Genomic DNA, 13,325 nt, shown 5'->3' with positions numbered 1-13,325 from the left:
AAACCACTCTACTTTGTTTAAATTGTTCTTTACAGAACCACCCCTCTCTTGGTGTCAGTATAGGCAAATAGTTCAAATAATATGTATTTACAAAACAGTACATGCACATAAAGGTACTGACTTTTCTATCATCCCCACCTTGGTGACATTGATTTTGCTTTTTCATTTTATTAGCTAAAGAAAAGGTAATTCGGGACTTATTACCATTAGTGTTAGTTTTGCATTCTAGAACAATCTCAACAAGAGTTAAATTCCATAGGCCAAGCAAAATAAAACACTTTCAATACAGCCACTGCATGTTCTTAAATCAAATTTACTACCTGTCTGTTTCTCAGCTGAGCTGCAAGACACCCATAGAAAAGTAATTAAAAGAATAAATCACAGTGAAAAGCCTCCTGCCGAGCTATCAAAGCTGAATTTATATGGAAAAGTACAGAGAGATTTCACATTGAAATTTCACTATTAAGTTGATGTATATATTGAACAATCCAGAAATGAACCACAGGACTAGCAATGTGCTGTGTGGCTTGGGGTGCATTCAAAAATGCTATGGCTTTTGAAGACAACATAGATTTGTATCAAGAAAAAAAAAAAAAAAAAGACACTCCACTCAATTTAGTTTGTGCTGTTGCTGAAATATACCAGCACACATACATTTAGTGCAAATGGTGTTTTTCAAATCTTGGAACTGAATAGGAACTGCTATCTACAGTATACAGACTGACACAATGTGTTTACAAATGCACCCACTGTGTGTAAACAGCATATATTTAATTCTGAAATCACAAAAATAATAACACTTTCCTTCTGGCCATTGTGATTGTTCAGTTACATGGAAGTTGACTGCTTGCCATGAAATTCTTTTGGAATCCTCTCAGTTTCTTCAGTATTTATTTGTCCCCTTGCTGTTCAAATACTTACTGGAGCTTTAGGAGCTAACATGCAGCAGTAATGCTTCATAATTTGTAGATGTTATCCACCATGAGCTCCAGACTCCTAAGACACTGCCTTGTCTGAGTGAGCCCTTCAACTATCAGTACTGAAGCCAGTTTTAGATTTCCAACTCTCAGCTTTATGGAATGGAATTCTATTTTTTAGAACTAAGGAAGGAAATAAATACAGAAGATCAATGTATAAAGTGAAACATTCATCATATAGTAGATTTGTTCTTTCTCAAAACTTGTATCTTTCCTGTTCTTAACTTGTGATTTGTGTCTTTGGGTTAGAGTTGACCTGATTTATCCTTTAAGTTTGCCATTTCACCTTCTACATCAAAAACACCTCTGCTGAATATTCTGTCATCTGGTCCAACCACACTGAGCCCCACTGGAGGACAATTAGGACAATCCAGGGGTTCGCAATGGTGGAATATTCAAACGGATATTAAACACTACTCTGTAATATGGTAAATATAATAACAGCATGGTATGAGTTTTCATTCTCAGAAGTGTCAGGGTTTTAACTAATACATATTACGCATCCCTGCTTAAATATAGAGAGATGTCTGCATGGCAAATGGTTCCTAAGCTGCATTTTATAGAATGTCTCGTAGATCAGATTAGGTCATTTGTAAATCGGTGATTCTGCATTGTAAACTCAGCGCCACACAAATCCCCCATGAGAAATGTTGTTATGGTAACAGCAGGGTTGTTTTGAAAATTAGAGCTCGATTTATTAATTTTCTTAATACTTTAGAATTGATCGTTGTGTGAATGTGTGAATTATCTTTTTGTTGTGATATAGTGATGTTACATTGTATGTTAGCTTTAAAAAAGATATTATTCAACTTATTAAAGAAAGTTTCCTTAAATGAAGGGCATCTGTTATACTACTACTACTACTACTACTACTACTAATAATAATAATAATAATAATAATAATAATAATAATAATAATAATAGATTTTTCAGTATCTCATCTCTAATACAAGGGGCAGCATGGTGGTACGGTGGCTAGCGCTGCTGCCTCACAGCTCCAGGGTACGGCTCGAGGGGCCTGTGTGGAGTTTGCATGTTTTCCCCGTGTCTGTGTGGGTTTTCACCGGGCACTCTGGTTTCCTCCCACCGTCCAAAGACATGCGGGTTATGTTAATTGGTAAATCTAAATTGCTCTGTATGTCTGTGTGTTGCCCAGCGATGGACTGCCTTGCGCCCTATGCCTGCCGGGATCGGTTCAGGCTTCCCCACGACCCTCACCAGGATAAGCAGTTTCGAAAATGGAGGGATGGATCTTTAATACATTGAGAATGTAACTATTTTGTAAAAAAGTAAGGAAAAATATGCCTATACATATTATTTATTTATGAATCTTACAATTTATGGAGGGATGGGGGCTTTTTTGTATTTATAGGTGTCTATTTGGCTTTACTGTTCCCTATTAAAATCTCTTCTACTTCCCGATGCAGGAACTAATTAAACATTTTCATCAACCATCAAGCAGTCACAATCTCAATGTCAGAAAGAAATAGAAAGAGCTTTATGTAACACCTAATTTAACAGCCAGAACATAATTCTGTTCATTTTTAGAGGATGTCCAGAATCTGTGCCATTAATTATACCTGTAAAATCTGATTGTTTGTCTTGGTAACATAACATTAAACTTTTTGTTCAACCTATATGCTTTTACTCCATGTCATTAAAATGTTCAAGATAAAAATATACACATTACAGAAAAAAAAGGTTTTGTAAGACGACTAACACAAGTATATTGTGTAACTTAATGTAGCCTAGTTTTTAGTTTTTATGTTTTTTTTTCTACACATTCTCCTGTAAGTATAGGGTTGGTTATTTTATTGGACATTTGAATAAAAATGATAAACATACTACAAATGTAGTATTTACTCCACACTTCATGTTATTTATAAAAAAAGGCTTAATGAAGTCAGGCTTTATTAATGACATCTAAAAGCTTGCATGAGTTTCAGTAGATACATATTTGTTTCCTACATTGATTTCCAAGCTAGCGGAGCCCAAGACCACTGCATTTGCAAAACTAAAAATAGAATTAGAGTGTACTTCATCTTAAGTACTATTATTGCCATGCTGTCATATCAACAAATAAAATATCTGAGATGAAATGAACACTGTCTTCTTTTATATGGACTGCCGCATACATAGTATAGTGTAAATACATATTCCAGGTACAGTAGTTTTGTTTCTGAAAAGTGTACATGGCATATCTTAGTTTCTTTAACTAAATTTCCATGCACTTCACCAGTTTGTACTTAAAGCTGACCACTTTGGTGCTCACATAAAGTCTTTCCACTATTAAATGTCCTGTTACAGCTGGAAATTTACTTATCCAATAACAGTGACCAAATGCAAATTGAAGGACATATTTATTTTGATAGCACCTTTTATGTCTTTGTTTATCCAAGCCTATATCATCAAATCTCTAATCTTAAAGCCCTCTGAAATAGGACCTAATGTATCTGTAATGGTAGCCGTTGAATGTACTTCACGTATTTTACAAGATATCACATTCCACAACTGCGAAACACAAAGGGACCAGTGTTGGCAGAGGCTGACCTTCCTCTAAGCAGAGAGATATTCAGCTAACTACTATAAAAGTGTAATACGGCTTGGTAATTTTCTATCCATACAAAACTATAATAGCTAAAAGTTATAACTTCGATTTAAAACTTTTTCACAGCCTCTTCATTTGAAACAATGTTAATATTGTTTAATAAATATAAATGTAACTATAATTGTCTACCAATAACTTTTCAGATTTTCAGAACAGTAGTCATAAATATAAACACTCTTTATCTTACTTAACATCCTTCAACTGGGGATAGTTTTTTCCTGTTTGAATCAGTGCTCAACCAGCTCTGAAAAGATGCACCTGGTAAATAAGTATAGTTTAATATGACCAATATCTATTCAACTAAAAAAGTCAAAGGTAACATTGATTCCAACGAAGGGAGTGAATACTTTCGACTACAACTGTAAACAGTGTGGTGAGTTTTTGTACATTGAAGTCTAATCTCAGAAATTAAGGTTCAAGACTGAGCCTGTTTAGATTCTGAATGGGAGGCTTACAAGAAAATTAGGTTAGAGCTAAATGTTGTGCTGAAAGATCAGTTTCTGGCAATCTTCCCTCTGAAATAGAAAGTCTAAACAAATTCATTAGCATCTTGGCACAGGGCACTTTAGTGTAGGAGGTTCTGTTTCTGAGATGAGTCATTGAGGGATTTCACGGAGTATTGGGTACCATGCATAGTGTCATATTCTGTTAAATAAAGTCTGACCTGCTGGGATTCCTCCTGACTTGGTTTATGTCTTTATCTGCCTCTGTCCTGTCATGTTTATTCCAGTGGTCTAACTGATTTGAGGTATTTGTGAAAAACAAAATTGCTGCATTCTGCCCCAGACATGTTTGTTAGTTCATTTGAGGTAGCATCTTCTGAAATGAAAAGCCCTTCCTAAATGTGAATGTTGTGATCATTGCAGCACATAACATTTCATAGGGCACCTGCAGAGCTTCCAAGAAGATCCTTTTTTGGAAGTGACAGTCACATTTTAGCACTGTTTCTTCCCTGTTAGTAAGCTCCTGAAAACCTGCTCCGTATGATTACTTTGATCAGTAAAGAACCAAAGAGCCAGAGGAGTTGACCTCAATTAGAAAAAGACTAAATAAGGTATAGCCTCTATAGCAAAGTGGGGTTTATAAATGCTGATATGCTACCTGCAGGCCCTGTGTTTCAATCTCCAGAGTCCCAGCTTGCAGAAGAGTCTTACCTGCTGCTTCCATTTTGGATTCTGCGCTGAAGGCCTGAGACATGTTGCCTTGCTGCTGACTGGAGCTAACCTCCAGCTCCGGGTTAATGGCAGCAGGAGAGAGATCCACCTCAATCGCGGTCACTGGTTTGGCAGAGGGCTTCACCATGTCGTCGCCGGGGAGTTGCTCCATGTGCTCGTCCTGGCCTGGGAGCTGGAGGGCAGACAGGGGGATGTTGATGTGCTGGTTGGCATTGGAAGTGCTGGCAGGCATTTGGACAGCAACAGGTTGTCGGGGTGGGTGAACATTTATCATTAACCTGCCATGGCCAGCTGAGGCAGTGGCACAGAGTGGCTTGGCAGTTGGGGCCCGGGGGTTGCCGTTGCTGCTCCCGCTGCTTTGGGGAGAGACAGACACCCCCACTGCGTTTACATCCACAGTGACGGAGGTAGAGGCCAGGGCAGCTGGCTTTACAGGCACTGTGTGTGAAGGTGATGGTCCAGGAGTTTGAGTTTGGGACTTGTGCTTTGGCGACTGGGTTATCGACAAAGCCGGGCCATCAATGCCCCCAGTGAGTTGGGCATTGGCCACAATGTAATAGTCCTCGGGTATCTCCTGCTTGATTTTCTTCACCATCATGTCACCAGCTCTGTCCTCCAAAGTCTGGCATGAAGGAGTCAACTTTCCCGGCAGCAGCCCAGGATTCAGTCTCTTTCTAAGAGTGGGGTGTGGCCTGTGCGGCTGGGGCTCAAAGTCGCTGTCTTCGTCCGTGACGGAGGATTCGCACACCATGTCAAACAGAGCACTGTCACCTTCATAGTCCTCAGTGTTGTCATCTGCTTCTGAGGGCTCACTGCAGTAGGAGTGGTCACAGTCTGTCTTGCCTTTGGACACTCTCCCCACAAACCTGTCTCCAGGGCTGGGCTGTGTTTCTGAGGCCGCTCCCAGGATGCTGGGGCTGTCCGAGTTGAAGCTGCGGCTGTCCTGGTAGCACATACGCTCTTGAGACCCGGCCAGGCAGGTGGCGGTCAAGGGCCAGTGATAAGCATGGCCGGCGCTGCAACCCCACATGGCTGTCAGGTTGCCATGGGAACCCTCCGAAAGTAAGTGCTTGAGATTGGGGATGAGGTTACATATGGTTCCATGGCTATGGGCCCAGCTCACCAGCTTGGATAGGTTCTCAGAAGATGTATGCAAGCAGTCCTCCATGGTGTCGGGCCTCACTTCCCTTAAGAAAGAGAAGGGACAAGGAGTTGTTAGATACCAGAGATCCCTTACAATTGTTTAGGTGGAATATCATCACAACATCTTAGTGATACAAAGCATATGTATAAAACAGGGGTTCCCAACGTCTGGTGATGGAGGGCCAAATTACGGAGGTTGCATGGGATGAGGGGGCCGCAGAAGAAAATTAAACGCCGATGAAAATGACATATGTCCGAAATCATATATTTTTATTTCCTATACATTTCTCTTAGGGAACATTTATGAATTTTAACTGTTGTTTAATTATTTTCCCCCAAATTACATGTGCAATTTGTAACAGAAAAATGTCCAGAAAGTATATAGTAAAGGTTTAGAAAAGGGTTGGTTGAAGGTTGGCTTTGGGGGGGCCACACCAAACATCCTCGAGGGCTGCATTTGGCCCCCGGCCGCACTTTGGGAACCCCTGGTATAAGATATAGGACCAAAACACTTGTGGAACTGTAGTTTACATTCTGCTGTATTTGTATGCTATTAAGGGATTGTTTACTATCCGCACCCAATTTGCTAGCCTAAACCTTTTTTGTGGACAGGCACATCTCAGCACATCTCAATATTTTGTAGAGCTGCAGCCAATTGAATACTGTGAGCCCTGTCAGCTATATTTAACCATCTCTGAAAAACCAGTGACCTGCATTACATGCATGGACTCTGGAAATACCAAGAACAATACCATCTGACAACAGGGTTTCATATTTTTTGGCCAGCATAAGTAAACACAGTAATGTACATTATGTAGGTTACATGGAAGTGTATCGAAAAGTCAGATGAGTCCTGTACCTAACAGAAAATTGAAATTAAACTTTCGAGTCATGGCTTGCACAGAAGCTGATGTCAGTCAGGACAACTCTTGTGATGAAGTGAGTTTATTACAATATTTTACAATTATTTTACTTATTCTTGTGGTTTTGGCCTCACCCTTCAAGGGGCTCCTATTCACCAATCATTTGCTAACATTTGTCTGTTTTGGGTGAGCAAGCCATTCATTGGATGTTTTGTGGTAGCCAATGGACTTGCTGCGTTTAGTTTACGTGTTTAATGCACTGGTTGTTGTGAATTTCCTGCCTGAAACATCACTTTACTTAAAATCACAGAATGGTAATAATGAAATCAATCAAATCAATAACTCTGCCAAAAATGACCAAACAAAATACAAGTAATAATTATACATATCTACATTAGACACAAAATGTACAAATGTTTCAACATGAATAAATAATATCTGTCAGATATAACACACAGATAAACAATACAAAAAATAGTTTAATAAATATAGAATTATGCCTTTTACAACAAATATAGCTAAAATGCAGCAAGATAGCCTACAGCTGGACTGATTTAGAAAACTCAAGACTCATGAAAAAAAATGTAAAGGATAAATCTTAGCAAATACGCCTTGCTGTAATTACACACTTGAAAAGTAAATGTGCAGATGATATTAATGTATTAATTGCAGAATAAACAAAACACATCCGCTGTTCTTAAGAAAACAAAACCTTTGTGAGGAATAAATGGAACTAGGAACTCTTATAAAAACAGCACAACTACCCACTCAAAAAGCATACTACCAGAAATTCAATGTTAATTAAAGCAGACAATGCTTTGGCAACAACACAACAAAAACAACAACACATTACCAGGTACAGAAAAAGCACATGTTGCGCAGTCTGAATCAAATACAAAACAGATTGATTGAAATCATAAAGCATGGAGAAAAACAAAGGAATTGAGGGAGGATTAATTAAGTAGATGACAAGCAGCAATGAACAAATGATGCATGCAAGCTATTCTGTCTACAGTAAAGCAGGCACAGCACAACACAAACAGCAATGAGTGATATTCTAAAAAAACAAAATGGTTTATATAATCCTCTTTCTGTTGTCCCTCAATGTCATAACTGGCTGGAGAGTGCTCTCCATAGACCACAGTACATTGTTTTCAGATTGCATTGACATTCATATATTCATGAGCGAGATCTCTTTTACAAAAGTTCATATTGCTCTAGAATGTGCCACAATGCACAGAGCTGTGCACAGTAAGTACCTAGATCTGAAATCCAAATCCAGGAATCCAACCACATATGCTGAAAACGGTTCAAAATGCAAGCTGAGGACCTAAAGAAACTGACCGTATCCCCACACCAAATATAAAGAGATTCTTTCACATTCCCCCATGACTGATATTGAATAGTCACTAACTCTATTTATGCAGAATGCCTGAAACATATGACAAAAACGTCTCAATGAGTTTCATATGATATTCTCCTTTTTATAATACAAAATCTTTGTCAACACAACTGGGCGTCGTATACAATTTGAAAATACATCAAAGATTTGGGCCCTGTAAATGCTACCAATTGTTTTAGATTTTTTTTTTTCTGAAATCTATTCAATTTACAAGTGACAATAGCCAAATGCAACCATCAAGTACGGTTACATCAGCAGATGAATTATAACTCAAGCTCAAAAAGCTCTGTGGATTCATGAAATTCCTAGTTCATGTACATATGAGATTGACAGTATACAGATTTCTCGTAGAGCTCATAAAAAAAATTCTGTGTTCCTGTTCCATTTAAAAAGCTTCATGCTCTCCACAAATTGCCTTTTAAAAAAGTGACTGTGAATGACACTAATACGTATACTGCATCAAACACTGTTATAACCCTACAACTGCAGCATTTCTTTTTTACTAAGTACTCTAAATTGTTGTCAAATAATTCCATTTGTTGTTTTTGTTTCCTTTTAAAAGCTCTTCCGTGAATAGAGTGAACACTCTAGGGTCTTTGTATAAAATACACTTACTTGTGACAACTTTGCTTTTTTTTTTGCAACATTTGCTAACTGTTGTTTTTCATGCCACAAAAATACATATTTTTTTTTATTTCTGTCACTGTGTTACTTTTCATTTACACAAAGATTATCACAGTTAAGAGCTTCTTTCCTACATTTACAGCCTAGATTGTGTAGGAGTGTCAGTTGTTGTGTTAATACATTGTGCTTGGAGCTTGGGTTCATTGTAGGTTCTTTACACTGGGCTACTCAGGTACAAGGGTGCTTGGTGTAAGCTTTGGAAGGAGAACAACAAGCATTCAAACTTCACATAACCTTCTAACTTGCACTTACCTACTCCATAACTTTGATGACCATCCTCCCTCCCTTATTTTATCTGTACTTATTTGTGCACTTTAAATTTCCTTAATTGTAACTGCTTTTCTGCAGTTAGTAGTAGTTCATGCGTTGACCCCACTGTATGTGGCACTAATGTAACTATTGCCACATTTCTGACTTTGCTTGAACTTCCCCCTTAACAGACTTCCACGTTGACTCCAGAAAATAATTCTTACTTATTCCCTTATCACACTCAATTGAGTTTTAATTTAACCTTTCTCTTTCGTAGCAGAACAACCAGAGAGACGGAAGAGAGTTTAAGCAATATTGGAGCTGTTTTGACCCTCATAACAGCAGTATGTCAGGAGCACAAAAGGTGTAGCTTGTGCCAAGAAGACAACCCTTCTGTGAGGCAGACTTGTTTCGCTTTGGGGCTTTTTTGCATCTGCCATCCCTGCTGTACTTGTTAGAATTGAAGGATGGAAGAATTCCAAAATACATCAGGATATTATAGACAAAACTAATCTGTAACCTCTGTCAGACAGCTCAAGCTTGGTCTGAAAGGACTTTCCAGCATAATAAAGATCCAAGTCTAAACATTTAATAGAATCATAATACATTCTCCCGATTCGTTTCTGTATATTTTGATTTACATTTGTTGGAAAATTGTAAATGTGCATCTGCATTTTCTTTGCTAAATCAATCTTAAGAACACTTTATCAAGGGTGTAAATGGATTTGCAGGCAGCTTCAGATGTGTCATGGAATGACAAAATGACAAGTTATTTCCTAACAAGGTGCGAAGCTTGCAAAGCTCACCAAATACACTTCTTTTACAGAAATATGCTGCCTGCCCAATCCCTGTCCCCAGTTCCATCAGGAAAATCAATAATTAATCAATGTAAATTGATAATACTAAGTTTAACCTCTACAAAATACACATTTTTCACAATTTAGGTCAAAATGTAATTACTGAACTAATTTCAAATTCTTTTTATCTTTTGCCATAGTATTCTACTCTCCTTCCATCTCTCAATGCAAAAGAGATTGACAAAATAAATGTTTTTACTTACATTTATGAACTATCCCAGTGGTAGTTCCCGGTGTCAGTGTCAAAAGGGTTCAGAATGCCAATATTGTGGGTGAGCAGAGTGCCCAGATAGGCAGTTCTTTTTAGCCATATGATAAAGCAGTAGCATTGGTCTTTGTTTAAGCATATTATCAGGATGTTTTATCTGCATTTTGTAGCGCCATGATATGTAAAAGTGAAAGGAGTCATTGTACTTTAAATACAATAATATAAAGCATGGATTTTTGCATATGTTTTAAGAGTTGATTGTTATAGATAGAGGGTGGAAAAGGATATCTTGGCACAATTTGTTTTTTAAGAAAAGCCTTGAACCCTCAAAGCATTATAAAAACGAACTGGGTTTTAATTTCATACAGAGCTCCAGGGGAAGTCATAATAAAAAATGATGTATTGTTTTTATGACTTTATAATATTTATTCTGGCCTTATTTGTTTGAACATATTTATAATTCAGGGATAGAAATATTACACAGTGTCATTAAAACTCAAGATATTGCATTTGCTAAAACCCCGCATTACATATATATATATATATATATATAGAGAGAGAGAGAGAGAGAGAGAGAGAGAGAGAGAGAGAGAGAGCAAGAGAGAGAGAGAACAGTTACATACATTCGTCACACAACTCTTATTTTAAAAATCCATGCTTTATCTCCCAGAGAGACTGCAGATCTAGAGCATAATGCAGTTTAACAGCTGCTTCAACAGAAATGTAATGAGGGACCTTAATCAGCGATATTGCATGGTATCTTATATCATGCAGATGTTGGCACTAAGTATCCCAATATCACTCACAATAAAACATAACATGAAAACAATACACGTCAGTTTTAATACTTCTTTGCTTAACTTAAATTGTTCTTCATTTAAGAAACCTATGACAACACCAGAAATAATTTTCTGGCAATACCTTTCAATCTTGTAAATTCTGAAATAATGTACAGGAAAAATCTCAATCAAAAACATAGATTCTCAGTTCCTTTCTGTAAAAAAAGTTTCTCACATCTAAACATCTATACTGCCCTCCATGCAGTAAGTGAGACATGAACCTTGCTCGTGGCAATTCCCCGGGGCTTTACAGTTGTAACAGATTAATGAAACATTGGTCACTTTCATATTGTGCAGAAAAAAAGTTTTGCATTAAAGTTCACTAAAAGTTTTAGATTAATTCATCCTGAAACAAAGCAGATGTATTTAAAAGGGGCTGGCTTGTCACATTCCCTCACTGTTACTATTAATTTGATACTGATTTAGAGACATTATTTTGGGGGACAGACTAGTCTAGGCCCTGGCATGTCCCAGTTTAGACAAACGGGACAAGGTTTTCATTTGTATTTATTTATTTTCTTTTATGAAAAATCTAGAATGCCTAAAACACATGATATTCTATACAGCACTTAACCTATGGTACAATATTTTCCAAAGGAGGGAGAAAGTCGATACTTTTGTATTAAGTACGGACAGTTGGCTTCAGAACTCCAGAGTAACCAGAAAAAATAAAGATCTATGATTGCAAACATGTAATAAGTTCTCTGTGACTTTTCAAGACAAGGCTTCAACCACATGACATGGACATTGAAAATGGCCCAAATTACCTCCTGTCTTTTACCTTACATTTATATTTGATATAAACAATATGTAGGAAGACTTGACAGTATTCATGATCAATATTCATGGTATATTAGCACTAGGTTTGAACAATAAGGCACGGACAAGTTTGATATGAGTAATGAAGTAACAAAAAATAACCATGGTTAACATTAACATGAAATTAGTGTCTTCAATCAAGAGGCTCACACGATCCAGTGTTATAAAGCATTCTGCTCGCTGTGAGGAAATAAATTGACTCTCCTTATTACTGAACACATTTAGAAGATAAATTATAACAAGAGAAACTGAAGAAAAAATGTCGCAAACTTCAGCTGAATCGGCACTAAATTGAAACCTGGTGTGATTTCCACGAATATTAGTCTTTTAAAATGTAATTACACAAGCCCTAACATATTGGAACTATTTAAATCTGCCTTCACAGGCATCTTTGTCATTAGAAATCAATGAGGCACATTTAAAAATATTATAGACAACAGGCAAGTTTCTAGTAATGAGTATTCATAGTTATGAAAGCTGCACATTCATCGGTTTACTGGGTGAGCACTTTTTAGTCACAAACAAGCCAACAAGAACCGAGCTGCCCTCAATTGGAACAAGCCCACCTTTCCGTTCTCATTACCACTCTAATTCATTCTTTAAGGACAGGCTTTACCACAACAATAAGGCTTCTGCTGAACTGGGGATGGTGCACAGATGAAAATGTATTGCAATTAATAGTGTAACACTGAAGGAAAACAGCTGATTAATTATGCACACTGATAGAAATCCACACAGTACGTCCTGGTGAACCGCAACCCCTCATTGAAATCTGTAAAAGGCTCTGAAACACATGAACAAAGAAAACACAAGGGAAAACAGTTAAGGCTTTGGTGCCCACTTCGCATGAATACCAAAGTACATATATGGTGTATTGATATAACTTTATAAGGAGTGTCAGTGACCTAACACTTAACCAACTTCAAACTAACTAAATCTTTGGGACTCCAGAATTTCCACAGAACAGCTGGCCAGAATTTACATAATAAAGTTCAGATAATGAAGTGCTAGGTCATGAAAGAACTGGTATATAATGGTACTGGCATGATGATACATTGTAAAGGCTCCGGTTACAGCATTTAAATTCTAAACTCATATTGGCAACCAGCAAGAATCCAAAAGCATAAAGAATCAATTTGGTTTCCCATGACAGGGATAGGTATGATATTCAATGTTTTGAACTTAATGTCTGAAATCAAGTTACTCTTGACAAATACTTCCCACTGCAGAGTGCAACTGCTTCAAGGAATATTGTAACAGAGTATGGTTTACTGTATTCTGATACCTTGATAATTGCTGCTGATGTAACCCCCAACACTAGATTCAATGTTTCTTTGCTTCCCTTTTCAGGTAAAATAATAAGATACAAAATGCAATGTTTTAAATGTAAGCACATGGGTTCACTTATGGGAAAAAGGCAAACATTGAAGGTTTTTCAGTTTCACAGTTATAAGATCAATAGACCTTGAACATTCAAGTCTCCAGCACCATGGTTCATCAG

The 13,325-nt window shown here is 37.4% G+C and overlaps 1 protein-coding gene across 1 annotated transcript in view; it reads right to left on the bottom strand.

Moving 5' to 3' along the window:
- The window catches only part of kiaa1958 (KIAA1958 ortholog), a 40,761-nt gene that overhangs the window by 19,011 nt on the left and 8,425 nt on the right, over positions 1–13,325 (bottom strand). The window contains exon 2 of the mRNA XM_066711037.1: positions 4,740–5,947. Coding sequence (XP_066567134.1) covers positions 4,740–5,928 — 1,189 coding nt within the window. The 5' untranslated portion in view covers positions 5,929–5,947. The remainder of the gene's footprint in view (positions 1–4,739; positions 5,948–13,325) is intronic.

The sequence above is a fragment of the Amia ocellicauda genome, chromosome 8 (assembly GCF_036373705.1).
Source record: "Amia ocellicauda isolate fAmiCal2 chromosome 8, fAmiCal2.hap1, whole genome shotgun sequence".
Taxonomy (NCBI): Eukaryota; Metazoa; Chordata; class Actinopteri; order Amiiformes; family Amiidae; genus Amia; species Amia ocellicauda.
This window is presented reverse-complemented; position numbering and strand designations above follow the sequence as displayed.